The sequence below is a fragment of the Myxocyprinus asiaticus genome, chromosome 1, assembly GCF_019703515.2.
Source record: "Myxocyprinus asiaticus isolate MX2 ecotype Aquarium Trade chromosome 1, UBuf_Myxa_2, whole genome shotgun sequence".
NCBI classification, from domain to species: Eukaryota; Metazoa; Chordata; class Actinopteri; order Cypriniformes; family Catostomidae; genus Myxocyprinus; species Myxocyprinus asiaticus.
Window position 1 is genome coordinate 47449152 of NC_059344.1, and position 19829 is coordinate 47468980.

At 37.9% G+C, this 19829-nt stretch overlaps 1 protein-coding gene across 3 annotated transcripts in view; it reads right to left on the reverse strand.

Annotated features, from left to right (window-relative positions):
* sin3ab (SIN3 transcription regulator family member Ab) overlaps window positions 1-19384 on the reverse strand; it is a 32126-nt gene extending 12742 nt beyond the window's left edge. The window contains exons 1-16 of one of the 3 annotated variants that reach the window (XM_051701819.1): window positions 19174-19384; window positions 10754-10933; window positions 9455-9665; window positions 9068-9235; window positions 8838-8944; window positions 6995-7286; window positions 6634-6885; window positions 6328-6480; window positions 6060-6215; window positions 5872-5958; window positions 5620-5738; window positions 5305-5515; window positions 4653-4769; window positions 4244-4482; window positions 3618-3801; window positions 2619-3186 (exon numbers count right to left, since the gene is read on the reverse strand). In XM_051701819.1, the coding sequence (XP_051557779.1) occupies window positions 2619-3186; window positions 3618-3801; window positions 4244-4482; window positions 4653-4769; window positions 5305-5515; window positions 5620-5738; window positions 5872-5958; window positions 6060-6215; window positions 6328-6480; window positions 6634-6885; window positions 6995-7286; window positions 8838-8944; window positions 9068-9235; window positions 9455-9665; window positions 10754-10758 (2869 nt within the window). In that variant the 5' untranslated portion in view covers window positions 10759-10933; window positions 19174-19384. Of the gene's footprint in view, window positions 1-2618; window positions 3187-3617; window positions 3802-4243; window positions 4483-4652; window positions 4770-5304; window positions 5516-5619; window positions 5739-5871; window positions 5959-6059; window positions 6216-6327; window positions 6481-6633; window positions 6886-6994; window positions 7287-8837; window positions 8945-9067; window positions 9239-9454; window positions 9666-10753; window positions 10934-19173 lie in introns of all 3 variants that reach the window. The other 2 variants (XM_051701818.1, XM_051701820.1) reach the window with 2 other exon arrangements.
* Window positions 19385-19829: the final 445 nt, after the last annotated feature.

Genomic DNA, 19829 nt, shown 5'->3' on the forward strand with positions numbered 1-19829 from the left:
TAAATCTTTGATCCTGTGTGTGAATACACTACACATGGCCAAAAGTTGCATGACAGCATGACTAAACGGGTGACCGAAAACACATCATCTCCTCCACAGAACTCTTCACTTAAAAACTCATGTGTAAATGGCAGTATGGTTGAGGTTAATATGATGCACTTAGGAATTTATATCTGTAAAGTGCTTATATGGGATTACATACGGCATAAATCATATCTTGCAAATTATAAATGTGATTCAGTTTGGGGGGACATTGCCTTAAAAACATAATATATGTAAAAAAATATTTATCTTTGGACACATTTTTAAAGCCATGATGGTAAAAACAGCTATTTATCTTTTTGTGTTGGGGCCAGTGAAAATTTTGGCAGGGCCAGTTAATATCTGAAGCACTGGCCCGACCGGGCCAGTAGAAAAAATCCTTAGCGTTGAGCCCTGACATTACAAAACATTTCACATTTCATAGGAAGAATCCCTGACAACTCTCTGTCTGGTCTCCAAACTGCGTTTCACAACAAAACGCATGCGAGATGTGATGCAGGAAATGACGTAAGATCATGTGTGAGACAGGAGTTCTTCCCTCTAAAAAATGGTGGTCCGCAAGAAGCGGATCCAAGTTGTTTGTGCGCTGATTTGCAGTGTAAAACCAAAAAAGAAAAGAACATGGAGGAGAGAATGGTTGGGAGACGCAGGCAGCAAGGATTGTCTGTTCTGCAGAGAGAGTTGGAGGTAAGTAAATAATTTTGCAATGAACGCAGGTAGCTGCCTGCTGGTGTTGTGGCTCGACAAGGACATGTTTGTTCTTTGTTTTTGTTTCAAATAATTGAAAAGCTTGTGTGTATGTGAATTTATTCTGATAGAAACTATATTATTGTGCACACCATATAAATAGATGCATGATAAGACTGGGTTCAGGGAGCTGCTGCAGATGACACATCAAAACACATTTCACAATGCGGGAATTCACACATAGCAATCGTCGCTCACGTGAGCGAGCACCGATTTGCCTCTGATTTCGGCTTTTGTCGGCGATCTCCATTAATTGTCGGCGAGTGGAATATCAGGGCTAAAATCACGTAGTGTAAACTCGGCATTAATTGCCTCAGCAGTTTCTATAGTGACAAAGACTGTCAAACGGTGGGTTGCAGGCAAATCTGAGTGAAACAACACTAGCGCAAAGCCACGCACGTGTTAAGTCCCCTTAGAGTCCCCTGAAGGTAACAGGTGAAAAAAATATCCAACTAAATTTTCACCAATGCAGTGAATACCCACTGTATGTTAAGAAGGTGAAAAAGGGGAAAACTTCAAGGATTAATGTAGATTTTGTCATCAATTACTAAACCCAATGAAACAAAAAATGAGATTTCAGATAGATTTTCCTAGCTGCTTTCATGCTTTGATTTTATTTTTGGATAAAATCACCATCTACTTTCCTTTTAAGGAAGACATAAGCTAAGACATTCTGCCTAACATTTCCTTTTGTGTTTCACTGAAGAAAGAAAATGGTACGGGGTTGGAACGATATGGGATAAGTGAATGATGACAAAATTAATCTACATGATAAAATGAACTTTTTACAGATATAACCATTTAAAATTACAGTCTCTCTCTTCTGGGCAAAGGACCATAAAAATTTGGGACTCATGCCACATAATACCATCTGCCACTGACTAGAAAAATCAAACAGCAAATCGTGGTTTTGCCAGGCTGTAATGTTTACTAAAAGCTATTAGTTATTTAAAAAAGCCTCTTGATATTTAGCACCCCAACTTCCAGTTGCAGTGGTAAATTCTTCAACATGGGACAGAAAACTGTACTCACCATGCCATTTCACAGGGTCATTAAAGGAACAGTTCACCCAAAAATGTAAACTATCTTATCATTTACTCACCCTCATGCCATCCCAGGTGTGTATGACTTTTTTTCTTCTGCAGAACGCAAATGAAGATATTTTAGAAGAATATCTCAGCTCTGTAGGTCCATACAATACAAGTGAATGGTGGCCAGAACTCTGAAGGTCCAAATATCACAAAGGCAATATAAAAATAATCCATATGACTCTGGATCACTTCAGAAGACACTGAGTAAACCAATCGGTTTTGGCTGAGAACAAACCAAAATAGAACTCCTTTTTCACAATACATCTTGCCATTGCAACCTCTAGGCACGATCATGATTTCAAGCTCAATTACACTTCCTAGTGCTTGACGCATGTGCAGAGCGCTAAATGGCGCTATAGGAAGTGTAATCAAGCTTGAAATCATGATCGCCAAGCAGACTGTGCCAAGACATATAGTGGAAAAGGAGTTCCATTTGGATCACTTCAGAAGACATGGATTAAACCACTGGAGTCGTATGGATTGCTTATATGCTGCCTTTATGTGCTTTTTGGAGCTTCAAAGTTCTGGCCACCATTCATTTTCATTGTGTGGACCTACAGAGCTGAGATATTCTTCTAAAATTCTTCATTTGTGTTCAGCAAAAGAAAGCAAGCCAAACACATCTGGGATGGCATGAGGGTGAGTAAATGATGAGAGAATTTTCATTTCTAGGGTGAACTATCCCTTTAAGTACTCAATACCAACAGACGTGTTCTGCTCTGTAAGGTTCAAACTTACTGGGTTCTTTCAAACGTAGCTGGATGGCCGGACTGTCATTCTTCTCTCTCTTCAGCCCCAGTACATTCCTTTCCCACTCCCTCTCTCTGGTATCTTCCTCTATCTGTTTCTCGGCCTGCCCGTAGATCCGTAGCAGCCGTGAGCACAGGATCTGGTGCAGCCTTAGGAAGATGTACCAGTTATTGTTGACAAGTAAGAGGTTATAGGCATCATCACAGTTACTGAGCTTCTGCTGAGTAGCTGCTGTATTGCTGAAGAGGAGCTTAGACTTTGCTGATGTCGTGCCATTGTGCTTTTTAGTCCCATCTTCATCTGGTTCAGTCTCCTCTTCCTCTTCCTCCTCTACATCAGAAAGCTCGCCACGTCGGGCGAACAGCATGTCGGGGATGAAATGGTAGATGATCTGTTTGATTTTGTACTTGTCATCTTTGTGGATGCCAGACTGCCTCTTGACATGATGGATGATGAGAGCGGCTGCGTCCTCAAGTATCTGGCTGTCCTCGAACATGAGGGTCATGTGGGGGCCGGAAGGAGGGGCCGCGTTGTCTTCTGAAGCTTGCTCTTGTCGCTAAGTGGATGATAAGTTGATTGGTTATTATAGCAACCAGAATAACATTTTAAGGGATAGTTCACTCAGAAATGAAAATCCTGTCATCATTTATTCACCCTCATGTCTTTCCAAACCTGTATGACTTTCTTTCCTCTGTAGAAAACAAATGATGATGTTAGGCAGAATGTTGGCCTCTGTTACCATTCACTTTCACAGCAACTTTTTTCTTTCAATGAAAGTGAATGGTGACTGAGGCTGTCATTCCACATCTAACATATCATTTTGTGTTCTGCTAAAAAAAGAAAGTCATATGGGTTTGGAACAACATGAGGGTGAATAAATAATGACAGAATGTTCATGTGTGGGTGAACTATACCTATATATATCTATATATAGAAAATATAATTTGTTGCATGCACAAAACAATGTAATGTTTGAATTTTTCATACCTCATCATAAAGAGTCTCGATTTCATTAAGCAGTGTCTTGGAGCGGAACACCTTAGTGTCATTCTGTTTGAAGTTAATACCCTGGTGATCTAAAGACTTCAGGTAATACTTCTCATTCTGATCCCTCCAGATTTTATTGAAACCACGCTGAGCTTCTCGCCACTCCTCTTCTTTAATTTTCAGCCTGAAAAGTCAAACATCTAATGAATTCATAATGAAATGAAAAGAACAGTAAATGACAATGCTTCCCTTTGCTAGCTGTCAAAATTATTTGGGACTTTTGGGGATCTTGTCTTTACTTGGGAACATTGCATTCAAACAGTGTAAAGTCATCCCTTTAAAACAAAAACAAAAAAACAGAGGAATATTTACCATGGTACTGAACGATTACCATGATCAAGTACCACTGCATTTACATGGTACTTCCAAAGTCCTTCAAAGAATACCATGGTATTACTAATGCCATTATTGGTACTTATTTGCTAATGCTTTAAAGTGTAAAAGTGAATCTTTCAAAGATTCTAGACACTTTAATAGCTTTATACTGCCCTCAATGCATGCCATTTTTATGGTTTTATGAATGTGCAAGAGAGCATCCATCTTCTGGCAATAAAATTGATGCTGACCTTTTGAGTACAATAGGTACAGAGACAGCAGGGTTAGTTTTGAGCCCATCTATGATGTCTGGAGCTTTGTCTCCATATATCCTCTGGATAGCTTTACGATGGATGACCTCGGAGGAGCCTCCGATGGTGTTGTCCAGCTTAAACTTGGCCTGTTCCTCAGCGGACATGCGCGAAAGGCGCTTTTGAACAGTCTCCAGAACGCGGATGGTGGCGAGGTTTGTCTCCAGAACCACATCAAGCTACATGGCACATGACACATTTGATAAAACATTCAACTGAACATCCACCAACACAGATCGTGTGGCAGTGCAGCTTTGGTAAACAATAAAAAACAATCTGATGTTGCTTTGCACAGACTTCTTCTACCAGGATCTTCTTAATTACCCAGGTTTTGAATTTTTTTCCTTACCTCAAAGCGCTCATCTTCACATCTATATATATGCTCTTCATACTGGGTCTTTTTGGAGCTAACGAAGGTGGAGTCTTCAGACCAAGATGGAAATGACACCCAAGTATCATTCAGCACCTGAAAATAATAAATCATACCTTCACTACTTTTTTTTTATTGATTTTCATAAATCAGCTTGAGCACAGCATAATTTATAACTTCTGAAAACCAATATCAAAACATCACATGAGAACCAAGATTGTTGCTATTCAGGGTTCCCACCCTTCTTTAGTGATTTATAGAAACCAATTTTCAAAAATAATTTTGATTCAGACTGATTCGCTAGTGACAAATTTGTGAATCATTTTGAACAATTAACTGAAAAGAACCTATTCAAAAGAACGATTTTCTCACAAATCAGACATCACTATGGCTAGCGAGCAAGTTCCACTTTACATAAGCTCTAACCAAGAGCAATATTTTGGTTATTAAATATTTAATAGCAGAGTATAACTAGTAAACAATGCATATTTATTTACTTTAGAAATTCCCATGACTGCTCCAGAATAAGAACAATCAATTCCAGAAGCAATACTGCAGATCACTGTTCAAAATAAAGAAATAATGACAAGAACACCAAATAAATTACACAGCTTCCTGATCCTGCACTGACCTCTTTGCAGAGTGGAGTCCTGCCTGTGCATCTGGGCTGCTGGAAGCTCTTAGGCAGAGCTCTGTAACTGGAGCCCAGTCTCTTGCAGGATGCATAGTCAATCTCCATAGCAATTCCCTCAGTGGCCCGCTCTTTGGGAAAGCTCTCAATATGGGCACACTCTCTATAGCCAAGGAAGTTCTTGAACCAGGTAAAAAGTTCAGGGAATTTCCTGATAGGCAGAAGCAGCAACAACAAAAGTACAATATTTACTTTTTTATACCCATTTTATAACTGTCAAATTATAATATTATATACTGTATTGAATTTACTCACCCTAAAAAGGGTAAAACCAGCTGCACAAGTTCAGCTCGTGAGATCACTTCTTGATTAAAGATGACCAAACAGCGCAAAAAATTGTCATAAGCCTCTGAACTCCGCAGGGCCTTCCGCACCTGTCAAGAAATATGCCAAATAACTCACTATAATCCTTCTATTCAACTACATTTTCTGTACCAACATAATGCAGTTATCTCTACTGAAATGTACTTCAAAGAAAAGAGCTGCAAAAATATTTAAAGCACTCACCTTTTCAAAAAAGAGTGATTCAGCACCAATTCCAAGTTTGCTAGCTTCGGCCATTGGATGGTCTTTCCCGATAAACTTTGGTTTCTTCTGTTAAAGAGAAAAAACAAATCATGAAGTTTGAAAATACAGTATAAAAACAGCCATAAAGTACTATTAACTATTACTATTTAGTTTGACTAAGAGGTCACCTTAACAGGAGGTGTAGTGGGGGGCCCTGTATGCCTGCGGATCTGACAGCCGTTCTGGTTAAACCTCTGCTTGTTGTTCAATTGGGGTCTCTTTACCGTGCCTCCATGATCAATACGTACAGACTCAGCCTTTTCAGCTGTAGTCTTGCTCAATAACTGAGGGGAAGAGAAAAAAATCTTGTGAACAAGAAATAAGCCAAAGTGTAAGCCATTACTTTTGGTCATCATTATCACACTTCTCAATAGCATTAATGAAATCAGCAGTTACCACTGAATTGTTAGCATCGGGCAGGAACTGGCCAAATTCTGAAAGGAGGTCTTCTTGGTTCTTGAAGAGTTGGGCCACCTGGGCATACACCTCCTGCTCCGTGAGAACAGGTGTGTAGTTTCCTCCTGCCTCCTTAGCATTACGCTGCTCCTTCTGTGTACACAACACATACAGATTTTATTTGTGCAGTAACTGTCTAGCCTGGGAGGCTGTAAATATATAGTTAGGTGAATAAAAAAAGTAGATTGCAGTACACTGCTGTACAAGAGAATTCCGTCAGCAATTCTGATGCATTGATGCTCTCACCTGGTATGTATGTAGAATCTCCAAAAAGGATTTGTAGACCTCTGGCTGGCCCTGAAAACGGTTCTTGATTTTGTTCACATAGTTGATGGCGTGGTTGAACTCTACAGGCTGGTTGTTTTGCAGTGGGGTAGAGCCAGCAGTGCTGCTGCTGATAGGAGTGTGAGACTGGACTGAGGGTGAGCGAGGGGAGGCGTACGAGGGAATGGACGGATTGGGCTGGCTGGTTGGGGTAAGTGCAGGAGACTGCATTGGCTGTGGAACATAAAACTAATTTAGAAAACTTTGCAAATGTACATCTCAAATTTTGTTGTTGAAACAAATGGAAAAAACAAGTAAATTAAAGCTCAAATTTGCATCATACCTTGCTGATCTTGGCAGGAGTTGGCTGGCTAGGGATGACCAAGGCAGCAGTGCTGGTGGGAGCTGCTGGTTGGGTCTGGTGCTGTGCTGGCTTGGTTATGGGGAGGTTTTGAACAGAGATTCCATGTGGGGTGATGTGGTGGATTTGGCCTGGCGTGGTCACATTGACCAGGTCATTGGTCTGAACCTCAATCTTGTAGCCAGGGGGCAGGAAGGTGTTGAAGCCCATGATGAGGTCAGGATGGCCTTTAAAGAGCTGGGAGACTCTGCTGATCACACCTGGTGTATCAATGCTGAGGACACAAGGACAGTAAATTAATGGTACATAACTGTTTTGCAATGCCCCAAGAACTAGTCAATGAAAACTAGTTCTAATTAGGGCTGCAACTCACGATTATTTTGATAATGGATTAATATTCGATTATTTCTTCGATTAATCTGATCAAAATGAAATTTTATTTCCTTATTTTATTAAAATGTGATTTTTAGGGGGGCCTGGGTAGCTCAGCGAGTAAAGACGCTGACTACCACCCCTGGAGTCGAGAGTTCGAATCCAGGGCGTGCTAAGTGACTCCAGCCAGGTCTCCTAAGCAACCAAATTGGCCCGGTTGCTAGGGAGGGTAGAGTCACATGGGGTAACCTCCTCATGGTCGCTATAATGTAGTTCTCGCTCTTGGTGGGGCATGTCGTGAGTTATGCGTGGATGCCGCGAAGAATAGCGTGAAGCCTCCACACGCACTATGTCTCCGGAGTAACACGTTCACCAAGCCACGTGATAAGATGCGCGGATTGACGGCCTCAGACGCGGAGGCAACTGAGATTCGTCCTCCGCCACCCGGGCGAGTCACTACACCACCACGAGGACTTAGAGAGCATTGCGAATTGGGCATTTCAAATTGGGGAGAAAAGAAAAAAGAAAAAAGAAACAGAAATGATAAAGGGTGTAAGGATTTGGTTTGATTTACTGTCCTGGATTCACAATTCTATACTCTCACAAAATTTTGATAAAGACAAACAGTTTTGAGAAATGCGCACCCGCTTTTGATTTCATAACATGTATACATTATAAAATATAGAAATTAGCAGTAAAATGTAAATTATGCACTGGAGAGGAACAACTCTTTAGCACATCAAACAGCACACACCCTCTTTCAACATACCTGAAGCAGCAACTGCTCCACATTAAACTTTATGCTTGTTATGATCTTCTTTAAAGTGTTTATAAAGTGCTCTCGTGTGCTGGACATCTTGGGTCATGTTTTCTTTTTTTTTTGCTTCAACTTGTCTCCGTCATTTTTCAATCAAGTTTCATCATGCAACACATTTTTCACTGGGCTGTAAAGTGACGTCACTAACCGAGCTTCTCCGTGCTCACTACATACATCCAACTAATTGACAATTAAATTCATTGTTGTGAATTTCATTTTCAATAATTATCAATTTTATCAATTAGTTGTTGCAGCCCTAGTTCTAATAGTATTCATTAAGTAATTACTCTACAGAACAAATGCAACTACGAACATAATTATAATTTTGTATTAATTAGGAATTACAAAATTAATGTAAAAAAAAAAAAAAAAAGAACAAAACAAACTTTGCTTGTACAAAGTGAATAAATTATTTTATTTTTTGCTTGGCCAACTGGAGCAAAGAATCCCCATCTTTGTCACACTGACAAGAAAAAGGATTCATGGCACAAGAACAGCCACAAAAGGAACCTCAAAAACAGGTTAAGTGTTTCGCACAATGGTCAAAGTCCCCATGGAGCTGTGAAATTAGATCATCCCATTCATGGTGTGGTCCTGCTAGTTCAGGCTCCAAAACAAAACAAAAATCAAACTGACCTTTGAGACTTGAACTCCTTCATGATATCCAGGAAGTCATTGTAGACCTGTGGTTGATTGCCAAACTGAAGCTTAACTTGATCCAGATAGGAAAGAGCATCTTCAACCTGAAATCAAAATTACAAACATCTCAGATCTCACACAACAATGCTCTTCAGCGCTCTGCCTAAATGTGCTGGTCATTTAATAAACTCTACACTCTTCTAGAGAGTCCCTGATGGATTTCTTACCTTCAGTCTTTGAAACTGCTGTTGGCCAAGTGTTGGGGCAGAGGCTGGGGTAGTCTGAGAGTGACCCTGGCCAACAGACTGTACAGCTGGTCCATGAAGATGAGGCCCACTGTGCACTGCTGAACTGCTGGTGTGCCCATGTCCCCCAGAGCACTGGGCCATCGACAACTGCTGGGAGTAGAAGTAGAAATTGCTAATTATCAAGACAGATTGCAAGTGAGTGGTGTATTTCTTTTTGACATTTTGAAATGAGTATATATACATATATATACTCCAAATGTAATTTATGAACTGTAGTTTGCATCAGTTCATTGCTCACTTCATGCTTTAACACAAGGCATTATCATATAGTAGTTATAAGCACAAAATATAATGCATTTTTGGTACCTGGTAGGTCTGAGAGACAGAGTACTGCATGCTGGATGATGGCTGCATGTTGTCCTGTGCAGTCTCGTACATGGTGGAGGCAGAGTTGAGGAGGACGCGGTGCTGAAAGCTGTCCACACCTCTAGGGAGCCGTCGCTGAGAGCCGATCACTGTTTCCTGATCCTCCAAGCACCGCTTCATTACGTACTCATGCTTTTCACAGCAGCGGAATCTACAACAAACAGCATATCTTCATATAAAAGCTTATGCTAAATATTAGGGATGTGCACAAGTAATTGATTAATCATGCTGCACCAGCTAGTTGACACTTAAAAACACTACTTGAATATCGGAAACTGATTATGTGAAATTAAATAATGTTTAGCAAATGATACAAATGTGAAAGCTATTTGCTGACCCAGAGTTTATATATTTGCATTACACTGACACTGTCAGTATTGGTTTCTATGTAAGCTCTGGGTAAGTGCAAATGTTTTTTTACTGTCAATTTTATTTTTATTAATGCATATTGTTCATTTCGTGATAATTCGTCAACTTGCAGATACTTGTGAAATAGCAAGATGCTTTTTGAGTAGCAAATTAAGATGACGCTTATTCAAAATAACCACTTCAGAAAAGGGTTAACCATTTCCTGTTAACTTCAATCACATTTGGCATTTCATAACATCTCAAGTATTCTATAAACAGATTACTCTCCATTGTGATTGGATTCATCAAGTTGAGTCCACTCTGAATATTCTTTACAACAAATCTATTTCCCCCCACTTAAGAAAAACAATGTGTTTTAAGGGGGGCATTTAGCCACTTCAACAGGGGGGACTTTTACCCCAAATCCTATCCTTTCACTTATTGATTTTTTTTTTAGCACCTTAAACAAAACTGAAAATTACAAATAAGTATTTTGTCTCTAAATAAATGTGATAAATTCAGAGATTCTCATATGCTAACATAAAAAAATAATATTAGATCAAATTACAACCAAATCAAACTTCAGAGTGCTCGACTACAAAAGTAGGCTACTCGACAATGTACAATGTTAATCCCTAATAAATATACACACTACCAGTCAAAAGTTTGGACACACTTGACTGAATTAGTCAACCTTTCGATGTGAATGGGTTGTGTACAGTAAATAAATGCTTGAAATTTGCTTTGCAGACAACTAAGAATTGTCCCTATGAATTTCTTTACAATACAATTTGTTTTTTCCGTTTTTTTTTAAGTTTTATCAGACAGTAAAGGAAAAGCAGACAACAAGTGCCCAGCATATATGGGAAACTGGGTATATCAGGTGAATACCTCATAAACTAGAAGAACAATATATGGGCAACCCAATAGCCAAGTGGTTAGGGCGCATACCACATGGGTACAAATGCCATGAGCAGCGAGTCCCCGGTTCGATTCCTGGCTGGCAGGACCATTTGCTGCATGTCATTCCCCTATCTCTTTCCCCACGTTTCCTGTCTCTCTCCACTTTCACTGTCAAATAAAGGCATAAAATGGCCAAATAAATAAATACAATATAAAACATATAAAATTGATTTGTTTAGCTTTTTTGCTCACTACATAATTCCCATACTTTCATGTGTTATTCCATTGTTTTAATTGATTTACTATTATTCTAAAATGTGGAAATTAGTAATACATAATTCTTTTTGACTGGTAGTGTACGTGCTATACTATACAAACAATAAAGAAAATGGATTCAACTTTACAACTAAAAGAGCCCAACAGTACATATTAAACTACGGTGGTGCAATGCTGCCATGTACTTATTATTATTATTATTTTTTGCTCAATTATGTACTAAAAACTACATCTTTTCTCATAATAACGAGATAATCTCACATAAAAATTACATCTTTTCTCGTATAACGAGATATCTCGTAAAGATGACATCTTTTCTCGTAATAATGAGATAACATTTCATAAAAACAACATCTTTCCTTGTAATAATGAGATATCTCATAAAAACGACATCTTTTCTCATAATAACAAGATAGTTATGTCATAAAAATGACATCTTTTCTTGTAATAATGAGTAAGTTATGTCATAAAAATGACATCTGTCGTTTTAGCGAGATGATTTGAGCATCTGAGAATTAACTTAGGCTAAGTATCACTTTACATGTCTCAGCCCACCTGCTTATATGGCTACAGTGTAGGCCAGGAGTGCTCACATTATGGAATGAGATCTTATTTGCTATTAGAGCAAGATCTGCATACACCTCATAGTCGGTAGTGAAATTTGACGATTCTCAAGAATTCCTACAGTATACCTGTACTACAACAAATTATAATCGTTTTTTAAGCATTGTTTGAAGATCTCAAGTAATTATTCAAGACAAGTCAACAGTCTGTAATCAAATAATAATTAAAACACAAGCAAAAATAGAAACAAATTAAAAAGAATACAACAACAAAAAAACTAATTAAGAAAAACAGTGCTTTTTTAACAGATTTTAACAATAACAGCAGTAGCATGTCAAGTATTTAAGCAAAATTAAGAACGAAATTAAATGTAACAAATCTAGGAGCTATTGGTCTTGACTATTTAATTAGCCTTTATTTAATTTTTCAAGATTATTTTGTGCTCTGTATGTTTTGTTTTGTTTGATATTTCTTTAAAGCGACCTTGGGTTCTTGAAAGGAGCTACACAAATAAAACAGTGATTGGTTTATTTGTTTTCTTGTAATTGTTTTCTGATGATTATTAACGACATACTTCTCAACAGCAGAAGGTTTTATGAACCGGTTTAATGTTAAATGCAGGCCATGTAAAAAGTGTTCACAAAAATGTACGAAAATATATTTTTTTAAATATTTAATAAACAAAATAATACTTTTTTTCATATTTATCTGGAATATTTCATACGATTAATAAAATTACAACAATATTTGAAGAGACTTTAAAATAACCTGAGTTTTGCCAAATTAAACCTATATCAGACTATCAAACACTAATACAAATTGATCTTTAAAAAGCTATGATAGTGTAAAATTGTAAAAGTAGCAATTTTAATTAAAAATATAGCTGCAAGCCAATTATCGGCAGCATGAGCAGCAAAAGAAGCATCGTGACACATTTTAAGTTAGAATTCTGATGAATGCTGTAGGAGTTAAATATAAAAAATAAAAAGAAACATCTATGGCCACGTTTCTCAAGATACACTACTGTTCTATTTGCGTGTACTAGTTCCACATTAAAATCTCTATCATCAGCAGAACAAAAGTGATTGCTCTTTTGGATATTAGTACATTGATAAAGAGCATTTACTCAAGGTTGTACAGAGGGTGTTAAGTGCAACATTGCACACTATACATTGTTTTGTGTATTCTCAAGTACTTTGTAGGATTTTTTGGAAAAAATTGGAAAAGTCAGTTTTTACATCCATAGAGTTATATGCAATACATTTATAGACATCTATGCAATATTTAGTTTAATCCAATTTAAACTAAAAATAAAAGTTTTGATTATTTCTATGACACTAACTTAATTGAAAACAATGTTTAATTGATTGAAATATTTCAAGCAAGCACATTTAGCCATTGTTTACTACAGGGCATCCAGAATTCACAATGACCCCCCAGGGCAAGGTCCTAAAATATTTTCATTTTACTAAGCAAACGCAACAGCCTTAATTCCTCTTTGATTTTTTTTTATAAATTTGGTACTTTCAAATTTGTTTGTGAAACAATTCTAAACAACAAAAATCTATTTGCTAATATTTTCAGGCATGGTCTGCAAATAATCAGCAGATTTCAATTTTATGCTGATTGGACAAATGTTATAGGAGTACTAGCAACAACAAAACGTTTACATAAAATCAAATCATGGCCAACAATGGTATCATTGTTCTCTGCATGACCCACACAGTCTAACAAAAATGCAAAAATACAGCCTCAAGTCCATTTTGGTGTGCTCAATGTCAAATTTGGTGTGCTCAACTGTCCTCATGATCAGTGATGGCAACTCCCACAAAGACACTGAATGCAAAGACACTGCATGCAAATTTTGAAATTAATCGGACCAATGTTTCTATATTTAGAGCCACTTTCAAACTGTTCCCTGTTATAGCGCCACCAAATGGCCAAACCCCGCAAATTTTTCTGTGTGTTCTCAGGTTGAGCCCTTATATAAGTGTGTCAAGTTTGCTGATTTCACTTAAGAGTTTTACATAAAAGCAAAGACCACTTTTAAAATTCATCGGCCTGTTTTTGGCATTTACAAGCAAAATTTTGCCAGGTTCTCTTTTCACTTAAGAAATTGACTAATGACGCTTCTTATTTTGGTGGTTTCGTTCTGATCGGATGAACGGCTTTGAAGCAATTCACTAAAGTAGTTTCGGAACTATTTTCGAAGTGGCAGCAGGCCAGAAGGTGAACCATAGCAAATATGGTATCACTGCGCTCAGCAAGTCCTCCCGAATTTAACGAGACCAGTTCTGTGAAGATAGACCAATGCCACTAAAAGTTATAAGCTCACAAAGTAAAAAAATAAAATAATTTTCCACCACTAGGTGGCGCTGGACCAAAACTTCTCAGGCACCTTCAGAGCATGGTCCTGATGACACATACAAAGTTTCGTAACGATACGCCAATGCGTTCATAATATACAACATTTTGCGACAAAATTCAAAATGGCCGACATGGGAAAATTGGATATCGTTTGACTCTGAATGTTTCACTGAATCTAAAGAGACCACTTTTATAATTTTTGGCCACAGTGTTCAAGAGTTATAAGCCAAAATAGCCGTTTTTGCTATCTCCTGACCAGTAGGGGGCAGTGTGGCGAAATGCTGCAGGTGACCTCAAGGCATGATGGTGATGACACATGCCAAGTTTTGTCACAATCCGTCAAAGTATTGCAGCGATACAGCATGAAGTCCATTTTGGAATGCTCGCCGTCAGTTTCGTGAAGCTATTTCTCATGAACGATTCCAAACATCGAAAAAAAAAAAGCCCTTTCAGGGCTTGACCCCTAATAATGCAAGAATGTCATCGGTCACTTATCAAACAGAACATGTTGGAAATGGTACCGGCTGGGTTTCCCGAAGCACATTATAGTAGCACTTAAATCTCTATGCCGCATTTTTGGCCTCGACAAGAGCCCATTTCACACACATACAGCCTTTTCCAGAAAATGTACTCACTTTTTCAGGTTAGAGGTCATGTGTTAACAAACCTTTCCAAAAAAAACTGGTAAATTTTGCTCTAGCAATTTTCCTTAATGAGAAGTTGTATTGTACATTTCCTGATGGTTTGTGTGATGTGGTATATTTGCCAGTAAAGGCAACCCAACAATTTTCCAGTAATTTACCTGGTTGCATGTGTGAAAGGGGCTGTTGCAGGCAATTTTTATGCTTGTCATTGTTTCTGCATTATTTTCAAACTCCTGTACATCTTGGCAAAATTTCAACACCTTCGGACCAAACAGCTCCCGTAACACAGCACTGAGGTTATAGCGATACGTTCTGGTTTGGGAAACAGGCATTACTAGAACAGGCATTACTCCATTGTAAAATAAGGAGCAATGTTAGTTAAGATGATGATAAAAGCTTAAGTTGCAACGTTATTGGAAACCCAGCCAGCATATGATAAAGGACACCATGATCGTTAGTGCACTTTTCAAGCATCAATTATTCTTTAGACATCGAGGGGGCCTGGTTAGCTCAGCGAGTAAAGACGCTGACTACCACACCTGGAGTCGCAAGGTCGAATCCAGGGCGTGCTGAGTGACTCCAGCCAGGTCTCCTAAGCAACCAAATTGGCCCGGTTGCTAGGGAGGGTAGAGTCACATGGGGTAACCTCCTCGTGGTCACTATAATGTGGTTCGCTCTCGGTGGGGCACATGGCGAGTTGTGCGTGGATGCCGCGGAGAATAACGTGAAGCCTCCACACGCGCTATGTCTCCGCGGTAACGCGCTCAACAAGCCACGTGATAAGATGCGCGGATTGATGGTCTCAGACGCGGAGGCAACTGAGATTCGTCCTCTGCCACCCGGATTGAGGCAAGTCACTACACCACCACAAGGACTTAGAGCGCATTGGGAATTGGGCATTCCAAATTGGTGAGAAAAGGAAAGAGAGAAAAAAAATATTCTTTAGACATCGAATATATGAAATCCAGTATTTTGTTTAGCATTTAAACGAATAAAACTACAGAGACATTGTAATGACAATAATAAAATTAAATATTGTTTTTAGTGGACATTTTATTTGCTGCTTAAATTGTGCAATAAATAAAACGTTTTCATTCAAAACTTTTAAAGTAAAGCTACTGTACATCAATATTTTGCAATATTATACTGTACATTTATAACTTGCTGAATCTAAATGAGCTTACAGTGTATTTTAGCATATTTTTAAGATTATTTTAAATTTTATTGAAGATTACTCCATTCTCAATTTTATTCTGAAATTAAAATGCATTAATCTAAAAGTTATTTTATTGAGTGAGATAATAATTTAATTCATTGTAATTTAAGAATTTTAGCTCAACAAACGATTCACAAAAACCATGCCCTTCATGTTTTGTTTATTGTTTAATTCCTCATAACATTTATATATGGCTTAAACAGAGAAGAAAATAAAGATTCACAATTTCAAATAACTGTGCCATGGTTACCATATGAGAAATTATGTCATTTTTATGACATTATTATCTTATTGCGAGAAAGAAAAATCATTTTTAGGACATATTATCTAGCTATTACGAGAAAAGATGTTGTTTTTATGATATCATCTTGTTATTACGAGAAAAGATTTAGTTTTTGAGATATCTCGTTATTACGAGAAAAGCTGTTGTTTTTACAAGATATCTCGTTATTATGAGAAAAGCTGTCGTTTTTACGAGATATCTCGTTATTACGAGAAAAGCTGTCATTTTTATGATATCTTATTACGAGAAAAGATGTCATTTGTGAGATCTCGTTATTACGAGAAAAGATGTCGTTTTTACGAGATATCTCGTTATTACGAGAAAAGCTGTCATTTTTATGATATTATCTTGTTATTACGAGAAAAGATGTCATTTGTGAGATCTCGTTATTACGAGAAAAGATGTCGTTTTTACGAGATATCTCGTTATTACGAGAAAAGCTGTCTTTTTACGTCATAATATCTTGCTATTATGAGAAAAGCTGTCATTTTTACGAGATATCTCGTTATTACGAGAAAAGCTGTCGTTTTTACGAGATATCTCGTTATTACGAGAAAAGCTGTCATTTTTATGATATTATCTTATTACGAGAAAAGATGTCATTTGTGAGATCTCGTTATTACGAGAAAAGATGTCGTTTTTACGAGATATCTCGTTATTACGAGAAAAGCTGTCTTTTTACGTCATAATATCTTGCTATTATGAGAAAAGCTGTCATTTTTACGAGATATCTCGTTATTACGAGAAAAGTTGTCGTTTTTTCGACAAAATATCTTGCTATTACGAAACAAGCTGTCGTTTTTATGATATCTCGTAATTACGAGAAAAGATGTCGTTTTTACGAGATATCTCGTTATTACGAGAAAAGCTGTCGTTTTTACGAGATATCTCGTTATTACGAGAAAAGCTGTCATTTTTATGATATTATCTTATTACGAGAAAAGATGTCATTTGTGAGATCTCGTTATTACGAGAAAAGATGTCGTTTTTACGAGATATCTCGTTATTACGAGAAAAGCTGTCTTTTTACGTCATAATATCTTGCTATTATGAGAAAAGCTGTCATTTTTACGAGATATCTCGTTATTACGAGAAAAGTTGTCGTTTTTTCGACAAAATATCTTGCTATTACGAAACAAGCTGTCGTTTTTATGATATCTCGTAATTACGAGAAAAGATGTCGTTTTTACGAGATATCTCGTTATTACGAGAAAAGCTGTCATTTTTATGATATTATCTTGTTATTACGAGAAAAGATGTCATTTGTGAGATCTCGTTATTACGAGAAAAGATGTCGTTTTTACGAGATATCTCGTTATTACGAGAAAAGCTGTCTTTTTACGTCATAATATCTTGCTATTATGAGAAAAGCTGTCATTTTTACGAGATATCTCGTTATTACGAGAAAAGTTGTCGTTTTTTCGACAAAATATCTTGCTATTACGAAAAAAGCTGTCGTTTTTATGATATCTCGTAATTACGAGAAAAGATGTCGTTTTTACGAGATATCTCATTATTATGAGAAAAGATGTCCTTTTATGTCATAATATCTTGCTATTATGAGAAAATGTGTAATTTTTTACGAGATATTATCTCGTTATTATGAGAAAAGATGTCGTTTTTACGACATAATTGAGTGAAAAAAATAAGTACTTGGCAGCACTGCGCCACCGTATTAAACAAATATATAATGCCGCTTATTAATGCGTAATAGCTTTAATTAAAAACTCTTTACAGTCCACATGACTTTGCAATGCAAGTGTCACCAGACAGCGGTGAAGCTCAACTTTCTGACATCGTTCACAAGAAGTTTGTGCCACCTGTCAAATGTCCTCGGCTGTCAAAATAAGACGCTTACTCTTTTTCCTTCAATTTTACCCTATCCAATCATTTACCGGTGGAGTTTAGCGCAGATCGGCAGAAACAGATACAACAACGTTATGAGTTTTGCCGTTACTGACACGGAGACTGCGACAAAAGTCCGACGATTAAAAGGCGTTACAACTTTCTCTGTAAATACGTGGTGGGCTTTCAATAAAACTACGGAAGCAGGTGGTAGTGTGTAAACAGTTGTGCTGAGGAGAAACATGCAAGGGCATGCGTGATTTCTAACTTTGAATGGCTAAACTTTGTTTCGACCGACCGGACAGTTTCTCCTCCTCATGAGTGTGTGTCGGGCCTGAGAACCATACACCAAACACTGTGACCTACACACTCTACAACACACTTATTACACATTTGTGTGCACAGTATAACTCAATTGGATGCCCTTATAGTATGACAAAATGTATGCATGTTTACTAAAGCTTCGACATAACGCTTTTTGTTGTGACTATAAAGCTTCTTGGACGTCTTTGAAGCGTAACGAGGGCAGCGAGCAGTAACCGCCTCTATCCGATGAGCAAACACCAGCAGAGCACAGACCAACACACACTGATCACCTCAAAATAAACGCGAACCGATCACTACATCCTCCCCAATTGATCAACAAACAACTAAAACCGCCTAAGAAATCATTTGACACCGATAAAATGTGAAAAGGAAGCCTAGCTAGCACTCGACGCTGCCAATTGTTTCTAGCTACAAATCAGGAAGTCCCGCTGAACGATTTCTACCGGTAAGCACATACAACTGCACTCTGATTAAAGAAGCACCGTTATGCAGTAGCCCAGGATACACTGATAAACATATTCTGATCGCTGACAGTTCAAAGGCAGTGGATGATAGCCAGATATTCATATTGAGCAGCTGATCAACACAGCAGTTTTTAGAAAAAAAAAACTAAACTAGCCATTCAAGCTAAGTGCGGCTAGCTCGCGCCTCGACAAATACTTTTATATAATCACTGCTATGACATGCATCACCCCAAAAGATAGCTCGGCATAATGTCGCTATCCCAACTATAACTCTATTTACTGTTTTCTATTCTAATTTTGGTAAGTACAGCGATACAAGTGTCATGAAGTATGAGAGTTAGCTACTTTTAGCCTGAATGAAGCAGTAAGACGACGGCGGCTGCTAGCGAGCGTCCGCTAGCACACAACAGTAGCCAACTCACCCCGCAACAAACTCTCCGGATCACTTCACACCGTTCACGCCGAGGAACCAAAGTCAAAAAAGCTTGGCAAGAACGCTCTCAAACGTTGAATTGTGTCGCATTCAGGTTTGAATGGCAAATTAAAATACACGTAGCCACCATCCAGTCGAGTCGCCAGACCTCAAATTGCATGCTAGGTTGCTAATTGGCTAACATGGGAAAACAACCTCAGCAGGAGGATCCTTGATCGGGGGCGTGGTCTTTGGCGAGGGCGGTCTCAGCAGCCTCGCACCGAGGACAACGATTGGTGGAATATCGATGAGCTTTGAACATATCAGATTTCGAATGCATTTGAAAAGGAGGTTGGGAAGTCCGATTTATTTGAGCGAATCGATTCGTACGGATGGTTCATAAAAAATTCACAACCGAGTCATCACTTAAACGTGTTCTCAGAAGTCCCCGCGTGGCATTTTACGTTTAATTTTATGTAGTAAATTTGCTGTTTATCACAATTACTAGACAATTATGTTAATAAGATTGCATTTAATTCTGTTTATTGTTAACAATATTGTTACTTCACTAACAAAAGTGTTGCCGATATTAATATTAATTATGCTAATGATTAATTATATTAAGTGTTCTCATTTCATAGTTTTACCCCTAAACAAAGTAATCCC